This window comes from Cyprinodon tularosa, unplaced genomic scaffold, assembly GCF_016077235.1.
Source record: "Cyprinodon tularosa strain WSP-4 unplaced genomic scaffold, ASM1607723v1 ctg288, whole genome shotgun sequence".
Lineage (NCBI taxonomy): Eukaryota > Metazoa > Chordata > Actinopteri > Cyprinodontiformes > Cyprinodontidae > Cyprinodon > Cyprinodon tularosa.
In genome coordinates this window covers 36752-56069 of record NW_024038994.1, presented here as the reverse complement: position 1 = coordinate 56069, position 19318 = coordinate 36752, and the positions used below count along the sequence as shown (strand labels likewise).

General features: G+C 40.8%; 2 protein-coding genes across 2 annotated transcripts in view; one reads left to right on the top strand and one right to left on the bottom strand.

Moving 5' to 3' along the window:
* Nucleotides 1–17757, bottom strand: part of rcc1l (RCC1 like) — a 36714-nt gene extending 18957 nt beyond the window's left edge. Inside the window, exons 1-2 of the mRNA XM_038290756.1 lie at nucleotides 17587–17757; nucleotides 75–360 (exon numbers count right to left, since the gene is read on the bottom strand). Of these exons, the coding sequence (XP_038146684.1) occupies nucleotides 75–359 (285 nt within the window). The 5' untranslated portion in view covers nucleotide 360; nucleotides 17587–17757. The remainder of the gene's footprint in view (nucleotides 1–74; nucleotides 361–17586) is intronic.
* Nucleotides 1947–3979, top strand: LOC119787118 (CAP-Gly domain-containing linker protein 1-like). The gene has a single exon (XM_038290757.1). The coding sequence runs from the start codon at nucleotides 2288–2290 to the stop codon at nucleotides 3977–3979; it is 1692 nt and encodes a 563-aa protein (XP_038146685.1). The 5' UTR covers nucleotides 1947–2287.
* Nucleotides 17758–19318: the final 1561 nt, after the last annotated feature.

The window sequence follows — 19318 nt, the reverse complement described above, 5'->3', positions numbered from 1 at the left end:
GATGCTACAGACAATTAATGTAATAAAAAACAGGCCGTTAAACTTCCTGTTTAATGGAAGCAAGTGATATTTACCTGCTCTGCCGTCTCCAGGCGGTACGGCGTGAGCTGATATTTGCGGGGCCTTTTCTTCCCACTGTCCGGCACCACAAAGCTGGGAATCCCTAACGCCCCTGTAAAACTAAAACCCCAAACAAACACCTTGTGGTTTGGCTTTCTGTGTTCACCGACATACTGAAAAACTGGCCCAGAGCCACTTTTCTCCTGAGGTCTGGACGCTCTACTGAGTGTTGCATAACCACACGAACAAAGGGCTGAGCGAAGGTGTCGACGGTAGAGAGGAAAACCAGGAAGAGCCATCCTGGAAAAAGACAGCAGAGGAGAACAATCAACATTAAAACATATAAGATAAAAACAAAACATTTTATGCATTTAAACAATTGTTTCTAGGTAATTAATTTCCATGTTCTGATACAGTAACCATGCAAAAACCTTTTTTTAAGTATTTTTTTAATTTACAGAGGGTTAGTATAATAAACATGAAATTATTTCATTATTCTATCTTTATAATAGAGCTGGACAATATTGCCAAAACTAACACCACAATATATTCTTAAACTCGTAGGGAAGCGGCTGTTCCAATCGTTGCATTTCCGAATTCTCCCGAGTGGTGCACGATGTTACATGAATCAATAAAGTGAATGTGATTGGTCGATTATCAAGGGGGCGGGATTGTTGTGGTGGAAGGTTGGCAAGCCTGTTTGGTTGTGGCGGGTTTGTGGGAAGCATCTTGCTAACCAGTTAGCAACTTAGTGCTAGCAGGTTCCCAATGGGAAATTCCATTGGGACCAAGTAGCACTAAATTGGTGACTTAGAAACGACGCTGTCAAGGAACGCTATGGACAGAGGAAACATGCAAGAGGAGGAGAGTTTAGTGTCGGAGGTCGTGGATGACCTCCGACACTAAACTCCATTTTTTATTTAGAGGAGGAAAGCGAGGACGAAGATGTTGTGGAAGAGGACGCCAGGGCGGCAGAAGCTTGGTTTGGTGTAGGAGGCTTCCAGCCGTACATGTTTGAGCCCTTGCCTCGCAACGCTGCCAGTTCTGTTAGCTCTACGCCTGCAGAAGACACAGAAGTCCATCCCCGTGAACACTGGGACGGAACTCAATGGGAAAGGAAAGGATTCTGACTTCAACCGTTGCGTTTATTAGCTACGACATATGAATCAAGATGCTATGACCGAAGAATTTGATTGACAGATGACCGTTGATATATGATTGGCCGAATTTAGGTGTTCAGGCTGACGTAGCACACGACCCATGTACAGAGGCCTTAGTCCTCGGTGTGGGCGACCTGGGTTTGAAACCGACCTTTGCCACATGTCTCTCCCCCTTTCCTGTCAGCCTACTGTTCAAAAAACAGCCACTAGTGCTGTAAAAAAAACTCAACAAAAAAACAACAAATACATGTTTAAGTCAGATTGATTTTACATTTAAATCTGATTTCCCTACCACTTTAAGTAATTTCAGAAAAATGCAAATGTTTGTATTAATGGCGTCCGGCGTCCGGCGCCGCAATCAGCCGGCCGTGTATTTGTCCTCCTTTACCCCCAGATTCCACATACTCCGTCAGCGCTCTGCTACGCTCACATACGTCGTGCGGAGTACTTGTCTGTCATGTAAATCAGTAAGATCTGTTCCACGTCCTCCGCTACTCCTCCGCACATCTCTGTCCACGTACGTCCTCTCCGTCCCTCACCATCAACATACGGAACTGAGCTCTTTTTTGCTCCGCTCGGGTCAGTCCAGATCAAGACCCGCAATTGCAATCGCACCAAACAGGAAAAAGGATGTAGAGAAGACCCGGTTTGTCAAATTAAATTATAGTAAAAACAGGTCGGTAACTAGAAATTAGAGCATAATTCGTATATATTCGGACGTTTTGATACCTATATTGTGTGTTTGCCACAATAGAATAGGAGCATAGAAAGACACAATGGCGTCTATGCTCCTTGCTTTGCAATGGAAACACCAAATAGATTCTAGTCTAATTTTGAACATAAACAAAAGTAAACTGTAATATTCATTGTTTATGTTCAAACTGATTCTATGATGTCATTCTAATTCTAAGACCTCCCCCAGACATTCTGATTCCTCCCATTCCACACATTATTCCAACCCCAGTTCCCTGGACCCACAGAGCACACAACACGTACAGTGAGTTTCTAGCAAACATTGTTTGATCGTTTTCCGTGAATTATTTTCCTCCAATCGTATTTGAGTAAAAATGTCAAACCAGACAAGAAGATTCCAGCCGAGGGGGCAGTATGTCCAGGAAAGTGGACGGAGAAACCAGTACAACCAGGGTGCCTGGGTTCAAGGCAGAAATCCTCCGCCTGGTCATTACTTTGACGCGGAGACGAACCGACTCTTACATCTTTTGGATGCGGAAAGAAAAGCGGTGAAAGAAGAGCAGCGTAATGTGAACTATTTGACAAAAGAACTACAAGATACAAAGAACCAGCTGCAGAATCAGAAGAATCAAACCGCAGCATGGGAGCTGAAAGTAGAGCATGGACGAACGCTTATAAGCACTTTGAGAGACCAGAACAAAACTCTGCAGAACGAACTGGAGCAGCTTAAGACCTCCAGTCAGGAAACCATCTCTAAGAACGAGACGGAGATTCTTATGTTGAGGCAACAAGCGGAGAAATTAGAGCAGGAGTTAACTAGAGAAGGAGAAAACAACTCAAAGAAAGCAGAGAATGAGTTCCAGGCCAAGGAAGCGAAGGTCCATGAATCCCTGGAGCTAAAAACTGAAAACATGCTGGCCAATTTGCAGAGAGAGCTGGAAACCGTAAAGGCTTCACACAGGGAAATGACTGAGAAGTATGAAAAAGATACAGCTACTCTGAAACAACGGGCAGAAACGCTGAAGCAGGAACTGATGGAGGAGATGGAACGTCATTCAAAGACGTCCATGACCAACATCCAGATGTTTAACAACCTCACAGCCAAGAACAAAGCTCTCCGGCAAGAAATGGCTGAAAAAATGGCGAGTCTTGAACAAAGCGCAGAGGAGACGGAGACACGTCTGCAGAGACAGCTGCAAGAAGTCACACTTTCTGACAAAGAGGTCATAAGGAAGTATGAGGTGGAGGTTAGCCTGCTGAAAATAGAGCTTGATTGTTTAAAACAGCAGCTGAACGCAAACAACCAGAGAACCTCCAACAAAATGACCGAAATGGAGGTCCTGAATAAGAGCATGTTTGAAACCATGGACAAGATGTTAGAATCCCTCGAACAAACGCCTGAAGACCCAGCAGCTGGTTTCCAGGAGGAGGTGGACCGGATTAGGGCTTCACAGCAGGAAGCTATCAGGAAGTACCAACAGGACAATCTGACCCTGAGAGAACAGACAGAAACACTAAAACAAGAGCTGGATGAAGAAAGAGACGCCCATTCACAGACATTGGCGTCCAACCTTCAGGTCATCAACGGCATGGCAGCAGAGAACCAGGCTCTCCGTCAGGAAATGGCTCAGAAAATCTCAGGCTTGCAAGAAGAATTCAAAGCAACAGAGACTCTGAAGCAGAGAGAGTTGGAAGAAGAAAGAGTTTCCCACCAGGAAATCGTCTCTGAGAAGGAAAGGGAGGTTCTTCACCTGGAAAGAAAGCTAGAACGTTTAGATACGCTCCTCAATGATGAGGCAGAAACGTCTGTAAAGAAATCAGCAGAGGACCTTGATCTGATCAACCAACTTAGAACTGAAAGGGATGAACTGCAGCAAGAGATCTTAGCCCTCAAACAAACTTCCATCGACGAGGAAATCAGTCAGGATTCCATCCTTCAACTCACCGAGGAGGGAGTCCCAGAGAAAAGGAAAAAGAGCCCCTGGAAAAGGTTTCGCCACTCTCTGGGTTTGAGGAAACCAGAACAATTCAAGAGAAAGAAGTCCACCTCAGAGGAAAGGGCCTAGAACCTTTTAGTGACGCAGAGAGACTTTATCAGGGTTTAATTAAACTGGGACTGAACTGGACACCATCAGCTCTAAACATCCTGAAACACCATACTGACAGAATTGGCCTTGGAAATGTTTTAATCCAAACATCCCAAAAATTAAAAAAAGGGCAGCATGGTGGAGAAGTGGTTCTCCTCATGTCTGCGTGGGTTTTCCCCGGGTGCTCCGGTTTCCCCCACCTATCTGGTTAATTGGCCTCTTCAGTGTATTGGTGCGTGAATGATTGTGCCCAGAGACGTGCTTCCTTGCAACCATAAGAACCAGACCTTCTCAATGGAAGCCCCTTAAAAAGACTTCAACAGCCAAACCCTGTTTGGATTCCAGTGGATTCCAGTGGATTCCAGTCCATCTGTTGGGATATTGCCAGTAGATCCATCAGCATCATATCCGCCTCAGGCACCAAAGCAGAAACGATCAGAAGACGTCTCCCTATTAGAGCTTCAGCTACAGACTCTAAGCGAGGCAGGTTGATCTATGCAGAAGATTTCAGTGGCAGACAATTCAAAGAGCTGAACATGAGGAAAACAGAAAGAAAAAGAAAGACTGTAGCGCCAAAGAGACAACAGAAAATTAAAGAGAATAAAAGTGAATCATTAAAATAAGATGATTGTATAAAAGATCAGAAAGATTATTTAAAAAGATGCTGTTTAAATCGCTCAGTCAAAACGTCACACCATGACGTCTCAGGTCATTTTATAGAAACAATTCAACCAGATCATCCAGTCAGATTGATTCAAAGTTTTCTATATAAGGAAAACCAGCTGATTGCATCGACTCATTGACTCTTCAGCAATCCCTCACAATCTCCGAGCCAGCTCCCATGTCAGAGGATGAAGAGAGCACATCCAGTTAGTCACAGTCAGAGAAACAGGACCACACTGAAAAACAGGCCGATCTCCAACATCTAGAAACAAAGGTGTTGATGGCAGCAGCACAGCTGATATTTCTCTCCAGGATGGAGTCACAGCCAAACAGGAACAGACCAGATGAAGCTACTATGAGAAAAAGCAGAGAGAGCAGAACGTTAGAGATTGAACTAACAGATTCTGCAGAGTGCAAGAAAAGAGATAGAATGGAGCAACGTAGAAACGTCCATTCAGACTGAAATTCCCCTCCGCTGGATCGGGCTGTTAACGCTCTACCGCCACCTACCGCTCTACTTACCCAGTGACTACATTTATTCCAGATTAGTGGAGCAGGAGGACTAAAAGCTGCTTCTATATGATTTATATCTGTTCCAGCAGTTTAAAAAAGTTAATAAAATTGAAAAAAAACAAAAAGAAATTAAAACCGCGAGCGGTATTGACGGCGCTCGCAGCTCAGCGCCGCTCGGCCTATTGCGACGGCGGGAGCCAAGCGACTGCCTCCCCCTAGCACCTTCCCAGCCAGCGGAAAAAGCTCCACGCTTCACCTCTGGACCAGCAGAAGACAACCACAGCGTTGGTCAGTAAGGGTTAAAATAGGGATAAAAGATAATATCTGGGACGAATCTCATCTGTAAGATAGACGCTGCGGCCATCTTAGTTGGTGGGTCAAAAGTATATGTACAAAAGAAGGAGAAACCGCATCTTCAAACTCCATGGTTAGCAGTATTACACCCTACTCAAAACTATAAAAAATCATTAAAAATCCATAGTTTGCAGTAAAATCCTGAAAAAAATCACACATGTCGAGGAATGCATCCTGCATATTCTAGAATTGTTTTAGATTATTTACTAATTAATTGAAAGAAAAAAATATTTTTTAAACTTAAGTGCCATATACTGAGGCAGTTGAATACCCCATAAGATGCTCAAACATGCATAGATTTACGCCAAACTTGGCAAACTTAACTATAATCAAAGTATAAATAAATGTTCCAAATTTGGCTAGGATTGCTATAAAAGTTTTTGAAAAACAACAATTTCCCATTAACACAAACTTTTGAAAAATCAGAGTGACGAACTTTTAAGAAGAGCTATGCTGTGTTTACCATCAAACAAGTAGCGATTAAAAGAATATATTCCAAAAGTCCTAGCTTTTTTTAGAAATCGACTGATTTTTAAGAAATATTTTAACATAGTGATTCTATTTTCATAAGGGTGCCGTTTGATTCAAAATGGCCGACTTCATGAGAGGTTTAGACCATGGCTCCAATGAAACGTTTTGTAGGTGGAGGGCTCATACAGATGTGTGCCAAATTTCATTATCCTAGGAACGAGCATGGCTAGGGGCTGAATTATTCCCTGGCATTATCTGCCCACTTGGCCAACTACTAGAAGAGAACGCAAACTTTTGAAAAATCAGAGTGACGGACTTTAAAGAAGCGCTTTGCTATTGTAACCAACTTACAGCAGGCTTTGTAAAGAACATATTTTGAAAGTTTTAGCTCATTTGAATAAAAGGGTGATTTTATACAATTTTTTGAAAAGAGGTCTGTGATTTCACAACAGGGTAAAATTTAATTCAAAATGGCCGACTTCCGGTGGGGTTTAGACCATGGCTCCAAGAGGCTTTTAGTTAGGGCTTGATGAGATGCAAATGTGTTCAAAGTTTCAACATTCTTGGACTAAAAACGGCTTTGGGCTGGTGGTTTAAAATTTGTTATTTCTAGGGGGCGCTGTAATGAAATTAAGCTCCGCCCACAAAATATTGCTCTGGATTCCTGTTTGGAGTTGGACTAGGATCATCTCTTGTGATTTTGGTGCAGATCTGATAATAAATGAGGAAATGAGAGCCAATCGTATTTTCATGGCGAAACGCCTCACTTCGCCATGGCGCCACGGCAACACCATTTGACTAAAACTCTCTGTACCTTAATCGAAGTTAGGACAACATGTTGTCTGTCTGCTGACACAGTTTTAGGTTGATGAGGTCAAGTAGGACAGAGGGGGACCATTCCAAGTAAAAAAAGTGACTTCCGGTTCTCAGGGGGCGTGGCTTCAATAATGTCACAATTTTAATATACAGTTTTGTTGGGAACCGAGAGAGGATTAATACTACCAAGTTTGGTGTCATTTCAGTTTCATATGTAAAAGTTATTGCATTTTGAAAATGTTTTTAATGGATGGATGGATGGATGTGTGGGTTTTTCATGTGATGAAGAGTCATCAGGCTGTAAATTAGAAACATCCCAAATGTTTCAAAGGGCAGCATGGTGGAGCAGTGCTGATAGCATTGTAGCCTAGCAGAAAGACTGGCAGGTATTGATAGAGCTCCTCATGCTTGGCTGCTTTTCCCCTCAAATATCTGGTGTGAGTGTGTGAGTGAATGTTCCTCTCCGGAGAGTCGCCACCTTGTCGTGGTGGAGAGGCTTGGGTCCCAAGCTCCTGCTAAGGTCCACCTAGGCAGTAAGGTCCATGAGCACGGTACCAGACAAAGAGCGACTCAACAGGGACTCCAACAGCCATTCAGCCATGGGAGAAAACTATGGCAAGCTGTTTGCCTAATTAGTTCTCACTGATTGGCTATAAAATAGCCAATCAGTGAGAACTCTGAAATATTTTAATAAGCACTAAAATGTTAACCTGACTCCGCCAGATGGATTTGCTGGATTTGCTCCGCATATCCATCTGGAAACCTTCCGTTGAAGTAATTTTGGGAAGGGGCGAAAATACTGGTTAGCTGATTGGCCTATGTTGGTGATAGACGGGCCAAATAAACCATTCAGATCAACGAAGCATATGACGTACTAACAGAGCGACGACGAAAACACAACCACAAGCCAGGCTACTCTTGCCGTAACCAGTCGGGAGAAGAGCAAAAACATCTTTTCCTCTGAGAAAAGCCTCCAGAGCAGTGTTTTGCTCTTCTTTCAGTGAAGAAATACTCTGTAATTCCGATAAAACTTGCTCGATAGCCACGCTAACGCTAGTTTCATGGGCTGAAGACGCCATGTTCTTTAGACTGAACTGTTGCGCTTCTCGTTGCGTCACACCTCAACCCGCCTCAAAGCCAACGCTGATTGGACGTTCGTTTGGTGAACGGCTCCAAATTTTCTTTAACGGAAAGTAGCCAGACTGATCTGCGAGTGAAACCTTTTCAAAGTCCTTTCCGGGTGTGAAATCATCTATGAGCTGCTGTCAGCTCTCACCTGTACACAAAATATCTGTCATCTACAAAGAAAAAAAGAAATAGAATTTTCATAAAACTTTACATATGCATTTTATGTAGAGAATAAAAGTATTGGTTCCAATCCTGACCCCTATGGGACACCAGAAGCAAAGTCCAAGTGTGAAAATCTTTGGATCTGCTCACTTCTTTTATTAACTCCAGAACTGACAAAGCTGGAGATGCTGTGATCTACGCTACCGTTCAAAAGTTTGGGGTCACATTAAAATGTCCTTATTTTTTAAGGAAAAGCACTGTACTTTAAAATGAAGATAACTTTAAACTAGTCTTAACTTTAAAGAAATACACTCTATACATTGCTAATGTGGTAAATGACTATTCTAGCTGCAAATGTCTGGTTTTTGGTGCAATATCTACATAGGTGTATAGAGGCCCATTACCAGCAGCTATCACTCCAGTGTTCTAATGGTACAATGTGTTTGCTCATTGGCTCAGAAGGCTAATTGATGATTAGAAAACCCTTATGCAATCATGTTCACATGTCTGAAAACAGTTTAGCTCGTTACAGAAGCTACAAAACTGACCTTCCTTTGAGCAGATTGAGTTTCTGGAGCATCACATTTGTGGGGTCAATTAAACGCTCAAAATGGCCAGAAAAAGAGAACTTTCATCTGAAACTCAACAGTCTATTCTTGTTCTTAGAAATGAAGGCTATTCCATGCCAGAAATTGCTAAGAAATTGAAGATTTCCTACAACGGTGTGTACTACTCCCTTCAGAGGACAGCACAAACAGGCTCTAACCAGAGTAGAAAAAGAAGTGGGAGGCTGCGTTGCACAACTGAGCAAGAAGATAAGTACATTAGAGTCTCTAGTTTGAGAAGCAGACGCCTCAAAGGTCCCCAACTGGCATCTTCATTAAATAGTACCCGCAAAACACCAGTGTCAACATCTACAGTAAAGAGGCGGCTGCGGGATTCTGGGCTTCAGATCAGAGTGGCAAAGAAAAAGACATATCTGAGACTCGCCAATAAAAGAAAAAGATTAAGATGGGCAAAAGAACACAGACATTGGACAGAGGAAGACTGGAAAAAAAGTGTTGTGGACGGATGAATCCAAGTTTGAGGTGTTTGGATCACAAAGAAGAACGTTTGTGAGACGCAGAACAAATGAAAAGATGCTGGAAGAATGCCTGATGCCATCTGTTAAGCATGGTGGAGGTAATGTGATGGTCTGGGGTTGCTTTGGTGCTGGTAAGGTGGGAGATTTGTACAGGGTAAAAGGGATTCTGAATAAGGAAGGCTATCCCTCCATTTTGCAACGCCATGCCATACCCAGTGGACAGAGCTTGATTGGAGCCAATTTCATCCTACAACAGGACAATGACCCTAAACACACCTCCAAATTGTGCAGGAACTATTTAGAGCAGAAGCAGGCAGCTGGTATTCTATCAGTAATGGAGTGGCCAGCGCAGTCACCAGATCTGAACCCCATTGAGCTGTTGTGGGAGCAGCTTGACCGTATGATACGCAAGAAGTGCCCATTAAACCAATCCAACTGGTGGAAGCGTGGGGAGCAATTTCTCCAGATTACCTCAACAAATTAACAGCTAGAAGGTCTGCAATGCTGGAATTGCTGCAAATGGAGGATTCTTTGACGAAAGCAAAGTTTGATGTAAAAAAAAAAAAATCTTATTTCAAATACAAATTATTATTATTATTTTTAACCTTGTCAATGTCTTGACTCTATTTTCTATTCATTTCACAACGTATAGAGGTGAATAAGTGTGACTTTTCAGGAAAACACAAAATTGTTTGGGTGACCCCAAACTTTTGAACAGTAGTGTAAATTCATGCTGACTTTCAGAATCTTGTTTGTTTTAATATAGTTTTCCAGTCTGCCTAATAAATAATTTTCCCAATAATCTTGGAAAACTGTGGAAGTAAGGAAATAGGCCTGTAGTTTGATAATTGTTGTCTATGTCCAGCTTTGTAAAATTATATAATACAGGTGCTGGTCATAAAATTAGAATATCATGAAAAAGTAGATTGATTTCAGTAATTCCATTTAAAAAGTGAAACTTGTATATTATATTCATACATTACATACAAACTCATATATTTCAGATGTTTATTTTGTTTAATTTTGATGATTACAAATGACAACAAATGAAAATCTCAAATTCATCATATCAGAAAATTAGAATATTACTGAAGACCAATAAAAACAAAGGATTTATAGAAATGTTGGCCAACTGAAAAGTATGAACATGAAAAGTATGAGCATGTACAGCACTCAGTATTTAGTTGGGCCTCCTTTGGCCTGTATTACTGCAGCAATGCGGCGTGGCATGGAGTCGATCAGTCTGTGGCACTGCTCAGGTGTTATGATAGCCCAGGTTGCTCTAATAGTGGCTTTTAGCTCTTCTGAATTGTTGGGTCTGGTGTATTGCATCTTCTTCTTCACAATACCCCATAGATTTTCTATGGGGTTAAGGTCAGGAGAGTTTGCTGGCCAATTAAGAACAGGGATACCATGGTCCTTCAACCAGGTACTGGTAGCTTTGGCACTGTGTGCAGGTGCCAAGTCCTGTTGGAAAATGAAATCTGCATCTCCAAAAAGTTGGTCAGCTGCAGGAAGCATGAAGTGCTCTAAAACTTCCTGGTATGTGGCTGCGTTGACCCTGGACCTCAGAAAACACAATGGACCAACACCGGCAGATGACATGGCACCCCAAACCATCACTGACTGTGGAAACTTTACACTGGACTTCAAGCAACGTGGATGAAGTGCCTCTCTTCTTTTCCTCCAGACTCTGGGACCTTGATTTCCAAAGGAAATGCAAAATTTACTTTCATCAGAGAACATGACTTTGGACCACTCACCAGCAGTCCAGTCCTGTTTCTCTTTAGCCCAGGCAAGACGCTTCTGACGCTGTCTGTGGTTCAAGAGTGGCTTGACACAAGGAATGCGACAGCAGAAACCCATGTCTTTCATACGTCTGTGTGTGGTGGTTCTTGAAGCACTCACTCCAGCTGCAGTCCACTCTTTGTGAATCTCCCCCACATTTTTGAATGGGTTTTGTTTCACAATCCTCTCCAGGGTGCGGTTATCTCTCTTGCTTGTACACTTTTTTCGACCACATCTTTTCCTTCCCTTCGCCTCTCTATTAATGTGCTTGGACACTGAGCTCTGTGAACAGCCAGCCTCTTTAGCGATGACCTTTTGTGTCTTGCCCTCCTTGTGCAAGGTGTCGATGGTCGTCTTTTGGACAACTGTCAAGTCAGCAGTCTTCCCCATGATTGTGTAGCCTATAGAACTAGACTGAAAGACCATTTAAAGGCTTTTGCAGGTGGTTTGAGTTAATTAGCTGATTAGAGTGTGGCACCAGGGGCCATCAATTTTGAACCTTTTCACAATATTCTAATTTTCTGATATGATGAATTTGAGATTTTCATTTGTTGTCATTTGTAATCATCAAAATTAAACAAAATAAACATCTGAAATATATGAGTTTGTATGTAATGTATGAATATAATATACAAGTTTCACTTTTTAAATGGAATTACTGAAATCAATCTACTTTTTCATGATATTCTAATTTTATGACCAGCACCTGTAGTTGCAACAATGAATTGATAAAATCGATAAAAATCGACTTTTAAAAGCGTTGGCAACGAATTTCATCATCGATTAGTTCTGTCGCGCGAATAATGCGTCATCCGCCGCCATCACTGCCACTTGATGGAAACGGGGAAGAAAAAAAAATAGGGCAGAGCGAGCCAGCGCCGCAGGTACGCAAAGGCTGTTTTCAAAAGGCAGTAACGTCAACTGATCTAATGACCGATACCGCAAACGCAAGCTGCGTCTCAATTCGCAGACAGCCTGCGCTTTGTAAAGCGAAAAAAGTCGTAACATGCAACTTTTGTAAAAACAAATTAACATGGCATGGAAGCACCACTGTTATGATGCAGCACCTGAAAAGGAAACACGTTGGAGCTAGGGCTGCAACAACGAATCAATAAAATCGATAAAAAATCGACTTTTAAAAGCGTTGGCAACGAATTTCATCATCGATTAGTTGTGTCGCGCGAATAATGTGTCATCCGCCACCGCCGTCATCACTGCCACTTGACTGAAACGGGGGAAGAAAAAAAATTACGGCAGAGCGAACCAGCGCTGCAGGTGCGCAGTGTTGCCAACTAAATATAGCAACTTTGTCGCTATATTTAGCGGCTTTTCAGACCCCTCCAGCGACTATTTAAAAAAAAAAAGCGACTAGCGACAAATCTGGCAACTTTTTACGGTGTCACTGGCGGCTTTTGGAGACTCTTACGTGAAAGCATGTATCGTTCCTACTCTTGTCCTGCAGCAGCAGCTGCTGCCGTGGGGCGCCTCCCCCATCCCAACTCCGTTCTCCCGCAGGAATCCCTCTCAGCGCTGCAGTCAGAGCCGCAGGACGTTTACCCTCAGCGTCCAGATTGCAAATGAAGCGCGCATGCGCCGGGATTGACGGCGCAAATTGATCACAATAATTAAAATAGCCTTTATAAATAAATTAACTTGCAAATTATGAGGGCAAGGCTTTTAAAGTTTAAATCTTCTGGCAAAGATAAAGGAAAGAAGATCCTGCAATTTATGGAAGTAAAGCAGAATAAAATCCAGCAAGATCAGTAATATGTCAATTAATTATCTGCCACATTCCCATGTAAATATCTATCTTTGGAGGATGTGTTTTTTAGCACCCCTAGTTCTCTCATTTTTTATTCCAAATACAATTTATAATTTGAATCACAGGGCTATTTTTATCTCTATGGTTCAGTATTTTCTCAAGTAGGAACTTTAACTGCTATACTTTCCTGTCTTAAAAGGCAGAACTCTTCTAGTCTAAAAAAAACTCATTTGTTGAAATGGGGGGGGGCTATTGTTTGAACCCCTTAGGGGCTTTTAAAAACAAAAATGCCTGTCTCTTTTTGCGCTTTATGAAACAAAGTCGCCTATATTTTGTGGATGTACAGCTACATTTCTCATGTAAGTTTGCGTAGTTTTAACACCAACATTTATTTGTCATATTGCACCAGTACAGTTAATGAGCAACCTGTACTTGTGTGCTTGTTTGTTCTGTCTAAAATGTTTATTTTGGAATAAAGAGGTTAATATAAAAAATATTTTTTGTCCGATTCATCGATTAATCAAAAAAATAATCGTCCGATTCATCGATTTTTAAAATAATCGTTAGTTGCAGCCCTAAATATGTCAATTAATTATCTGCCACATTCCCATGTAAATATCTGTCTTTGGAGGATGTGTTTTTTAGCACCCCTAGTTCTCTCATTTTTTATTCCAAATACAATTTATAATTTGAATCACAGGGCTATTTTTATCTCTATGGTTCAGTATTTTCTCAAGTAGGAACTTTAACTGCTATACTTTCCTGTCTTAAAAGGCAGAACTCTTCTAGTCTAAAAAAAACTCATTTGTTGAAATGGGGGGGGCCTATTGTTTGAACCCCTTAGGGGCTTTTAAAAACAAAAATGTCTTTTTTTGCGCTTTATGAAACAAAGTACCCTATATTTTGTGGATGTACAGCTACATTTCTCATGTAAGTTTGCGTAGTTTTAACACAAACATTTATTTTTCATATTGCACCAGTACAGTTAATGAGCAACCTGTACTTGTGTGCTTGTTTGTTCTGTCTAAAATGTTTATTTTGGAAAAAAAGAGGTTAATATAAAAAATATTTTTTGTCTGATTCATCGATTAATCGAAAAAATAATCGGCCGATTCATTGATTTTTAAAATACCGTATTTTCACGACTATAAGCCGCACTTAAACGTCTTTTTTTCCCCTCAAAATGTGCAGTGCGCCCTATGGTGCAGTGCGCCCTATGGTGCGGTGCGCCCTATGGTGCGGTGTGCCCTATGTGTGTTGTAACTGCGACTTTTGAGACCACCTCATTGAGGAGATGATGAAAGAGTGGCTGAATGTAAGGAGACCAGGTGTTTTTTTTTCCACTCATCACCATCGCTGTTAATCTGACTCCATGTGTGCCCATCTCACAGCTGATGTGAAAAACATGGGGAAACAAATTAACCCTGTGCTCGCTGTTCAACCACTCGACATCGGTGTGAACCGGACCCAGCAGGTGCAGCAGAAGCAGCGAGTTTACATGCAAAGTCAATGGTTGACGCGCGTATAGGTGCAGCAAAAGGTCCTGCAGCGCGTTTTGAGCAGCAGGAGCGTTTAAGCATCTGCCAACGCGCTGCTGCTGCTCGAGATGGAAAAATTGAAGTTTTGCTGCTGGACGCGCCGCATCAACCAATCAGAGAAGCTGATCTGGGAGCTGACAGCGAGACAGACACAGCGCTCTGATGACATATGATATTAACGCAAATGGAAAAGGCTGGATGGATGAGGAGATGATGAAAGCGTGGCTGAGGCAGATGTATGAGGAGACCAGGTGTTTTTTTCCACGCATCACCATCGCTGCGTGCCCATCTCACAGCCAATGTGAAAAAAAAAGGTGAATCAAATTAACGCTGTGCTCGCCGTTATACCGGGGGGTCTGACAAAGGAGCTTCAACCGCTCGACATCGGTGTGAACCGGCCGTTCAAAGTAAGGCTGCGAGCGGCGTGGGAGCGATGGATGACAGACGGAGACCACAGTTTCATGATAAGTGGAAGGCAGCGCCGGGCAAGTTACGCCACCTTTAGCGGATGGATTGTAGATGCTTGGACTAACGTGTCTGCTGGCTCTGTTGTTCAAGCTTTTGCAAAAGCCGGCATTATTTCTGAGGAGCCGCGCTGCACGGAAAGTGACTGACAGCGAAGAAGGGGAAACTGGCATGTCTGATTTAGCGCAGCTGTTTTATTCAGAAACAGAGGATGATGACTTTGATGGGTTTGATTAATACTTTGTAATAAATACATGAATAAAGCACAATCATACTCAGTTTTGCTCCCGCTCTATTTTTCTACCTGAAAACTTAATTCAACAGCAGCCTCTGGGCGGGTCTCCTCCTCTTCACCGCGGCGGCTGGCAGGTGTTTTTTCATCTAAATAATCTAAATCTTGCAGCTATATTTGCTGTGGTCAGTGGGAATAAAGTAGTTTTAATATGTTTTTAAGTGAGAAAGTCCACCTGAAAACTTAATAATTGCAGTCAGTTCATCCAGATTATCTATTTCTGTCGGAGGCGCTCAGACCCCCACATACCAGCGGTGCACCGACAGTAGAAATCCCTGCAACAGCAGCCTCTAGGCTGGGCAGCCTCCGGGTTCACGCGGTGGATGGCAGGTGTTTTTCATCTAAATAATTTAAACTGCAGGCACCCATAAAAGCGAACATATTCCATCGGCAGGTTTCAGGATTTTAAGTTAATTTAAGAGTGATCACAGCGCTCTGTGTCATCTGCGATGTGTCTGTCTCACGGCCAGCTGCCAGGTTTGATTAATACTTTTTAATAAATACATGAATAAAGCACAGTCATACTCAGTTTTGCCCCCGCTGTATTTTTAAATACGCAGTAGAGGTATTTAAAGGTAGTAGAGGACATGTAGCTGTATATAAAAAACGCGCCCTATAGTCCGGTGCGCCTTATGTGTGTGTTAAATACAGAAATGGGACACATAACTGAGACTGCGCCTTTTAGTACGGTGCGCCTTATGGTCGTGAAAATACGGTAATCGTTAGTTGCAGCCCTAGTTGCTATTTTCCTTTAGTCTGTAAAGTCAGAGGTTTAACTGCATCTTTTCACTGTTGTCATCATAATCAGTGGATCGTTTATTTTTACATTTATTAACAACAGTTAAGATCTCTCCCCCTTCCACTACTCTGAGAAATTCTGAGTTATGAGGACCTCATTGCAGCTCTATCTGGTCCCAGGATCAACATTCCTTTCTGCCATTTTTAGGAAAAAGTTTAACAAATACTTGAAGTTTTCAACCATTTCAGACACATCATCAATAATTCTACTGTTGCTGAAAAGATATTGATTATAATTTCTTTGGGTCGTTTTACTAATAATTCTATTTAATATATTCCATATTCCTCTTTTGATCCATGATGTTGAAGTTCATATAGTCTGGTTAAATGAGACCAACATTGAACTCTTTGGAAAACATAACAGACATCCTGTCCGGAGGTCAAAGGGCACTGCACTTCACCCTAAAAACACCATAGCCACAACGAAGTTTGGAGGTGGGAGCATCATGGTGTGGGGCTGTTCTTCAGCATATGGTTCTAGCTAACTTTAAACTATTGAAGGGAGGATGATGAGTGGAAAATGTACAGAGAAGTTCTAGATAAAAATCTGCTGCCATGTACCAGGTTTCTTCCTGTTCAAAGGGAGTTTTCCTCTCCACTGTCGCTACATGCTCAGTGTGAGAGATTGCTGAAGAGGCAACGTCAAAATTCAGTTAAAAATCGTCACGGTAGGCTCATCCAGGAGGAGCATGTCCTGCAAGCCAATGACTGGATGCAATCAACTGGTTTTCCTTCCCAGTCTGACAGTTTTGTGTCTGTAAAGGGCCTTCAGATGACCTGTGTTGTGAATTTGCGATATAAAAATAAACTGAATTAAACTGATCTGAAGAAGCTCACATCATCTCAGCACTGACTGACAGCTGCTGCCCACATGATGCTCTTTACTTTCTCTCTCATTCAAATCTATAGTTGAATTTTATTTTACACAGAAATACAGGAATTTATAAAGTTCTACTGATTTTATGTCTGGAATAGTTTAATCTCTCTTTAATTGTATTGCATGTTCTATTTTATTTATGATAGCTTACTTTTCTCCTTCCTGCCTATTTTATATCTGATTGAAGTCAGCCAATGTGTGAAAATAAAAAGCTGTTAAACATTTAATTTGTTTTATTTTAAACAAACCCGTCATCAGTCATCAAGTTGTATCTAAAGTTCTGATCAGAAGAAACATTTTATTCTCAGACATTTAAGATCAAAGTAACTGGATAGTTACACTGGATAGTAACCAGTTACTTTGGTTCAGCAGTACTTAGTAACTATTGTTGGAATCAAGTTAGAGTTGATATATTTTAAATGTATGAATAAGGATAATTTCCATGTTTTGGTTTAAATTGCATTTTGTTTTTGTCATTGGGAAACAACAAAACAACTGTTAAAATCGCTTATAAGAATTTCAATTTATCTTGATAGCAAGAAATTAGATGTATTAAAAATAGCAAACAAAATAGATTGCCATTTAAGCATCAAACCTGTTGTTGGTTTAAAGTTTTTAGCTCTCAAATACATGGAAAATATCTTAACCTATACATGATGTTTTCAAAAGTAAAAAAGTCATGCCAAGTGACCCCAAATATGTAATACATGGTCGCCGAACTGTAGTACGGCTCCTATGTATCCATCCCATAACATACATTTCGTTAAAATACATTATATTATAGGGAGTATTTGAAAAAATTATTAAATTGGCAGAAAAAAATATAAAGTTCCGCGAACCACTCCACGTTTCACTAAAAAAGCGTCTGAACTCACCTGCACCGACTACACAGCGATCATTTCCCTCCAGCGGCTTAAAAAATAGAAATAAAAATGACTACGGTCTATAGTAGACAAAAAGATATAAAATATGTAACGGTCATTATCGAATAATTTCAGTTAAACGAGAGAAAAAACACACGCTTCCGGTACAGTTCCCCTCATTGTAAATATTGGTTACATCCAGGAAGCACATCGCCACCTGCCGGAGTGGAGGATATGACACCTCGACTCTAGGCTATTCATAATAAAAATTTATAATAACAATAATAATAATATAATCACAAGCAATATAAATATAACAATAATACAAATTATTATTATTATTATTATTATTATTATTATTATTATTATTATTATATTGTTATTATATATTACTTGTGATTATATTATTATTATTATTAATATAAATGTCTTCAATTATTATGAACAGGATGACTGAGAATCTTCACCATTATATTATTATTATTCAATTGAATAGCAGAACAGGGCTATAAACATTTTTATGTTACCACTCTAAATGTAAAATATAACTTAAATAAAGTTCATATCAACATCACATTCAGTGAAAATAACAAAATCAAACAAATATAAACAAACTGATGTACAATTAATGTCAAATTAGTTATAAAATAAGGCTCTTGGTGAAACAAACAAAATTAACTGACCAAATAAAAAATTCTCAGAGCTAAAAAGGAGAGAGATATTTAAGGACAAAAACTTAACCGAAAAATACCGTTCATGGCATTGCATCAAACACAAAAATATAACAGTTTTAAAATGTGGCAACACAAATCGCAACAAAAAGGCATTGTGTTGCACGAATAACAAATCCCACGATGGAAACCTTAAGGATGGAAAGCAAAAAGGAGAAAACAAATCAATGCATTTCTTCTATATTTCTACATTTCTGTAGTAAATATTTATGTTTCACTTAAGAGATTAGAAATTCTTATTTTTATGTATATCCACTGCATTTGAAGCAATAAAATTCAGTGAGCAGATCTACGTTTGCGCTGACTTTGCACAATCAACGGAAACATTCTGCTCTTATGGATTAAAGCTGATCTTAAAATGAATGAATGCTGCGGTGGAGTCAGTCAGGTGAGAGCCTGACCTTCACCTAACAGCTGATCCGCCTGCTTCAACAGAGGCTGAATGAGATGCCAGGTGAGTCATGTGGAAACTCCTCACCTGACTCAGCTCTGCAGATGCTTCTGTTGGTGCGTTGACCTGAGTCCTGCCTAGAGTGACTTTTCAAGCCTTCCAGAATTCTCTTCCGCAGCGGTAGAGCATTTGATTGTAATTTTTACATCCAGTTTATTTATTTCCGTTTGCGTCAGGATAAACACACCGCACTTGAAATGCTAAAAATCTATATGACTCAGAGACTTCTTTGGTCAAAAGTGCAGTAAAATTTGTTTTCACTCATGATTAAGCGTCAAATCATTTAGACGTGGCCTGACGTGGAAAAAAAAAAAGAAAGAAAAACAGTCAGAAGAGCATGAGAACAGAAACAAACTGCTAAAAATCAGTAGCATCAGTAATGATGCAGAATGACAAAACCTGTGTGTAAAGCACAGCTGCAGAGGAAATAATTCAAATTCAATTCAAGGTTCAATTGACGAGAAACTTTATTTCCACCAAAGTCCATTTAGGGCTTTATAGACATTTTAAAACATATGATTTTTGGTTATGGTAGGATGAATTTCTCTAAAACCCTGACAGT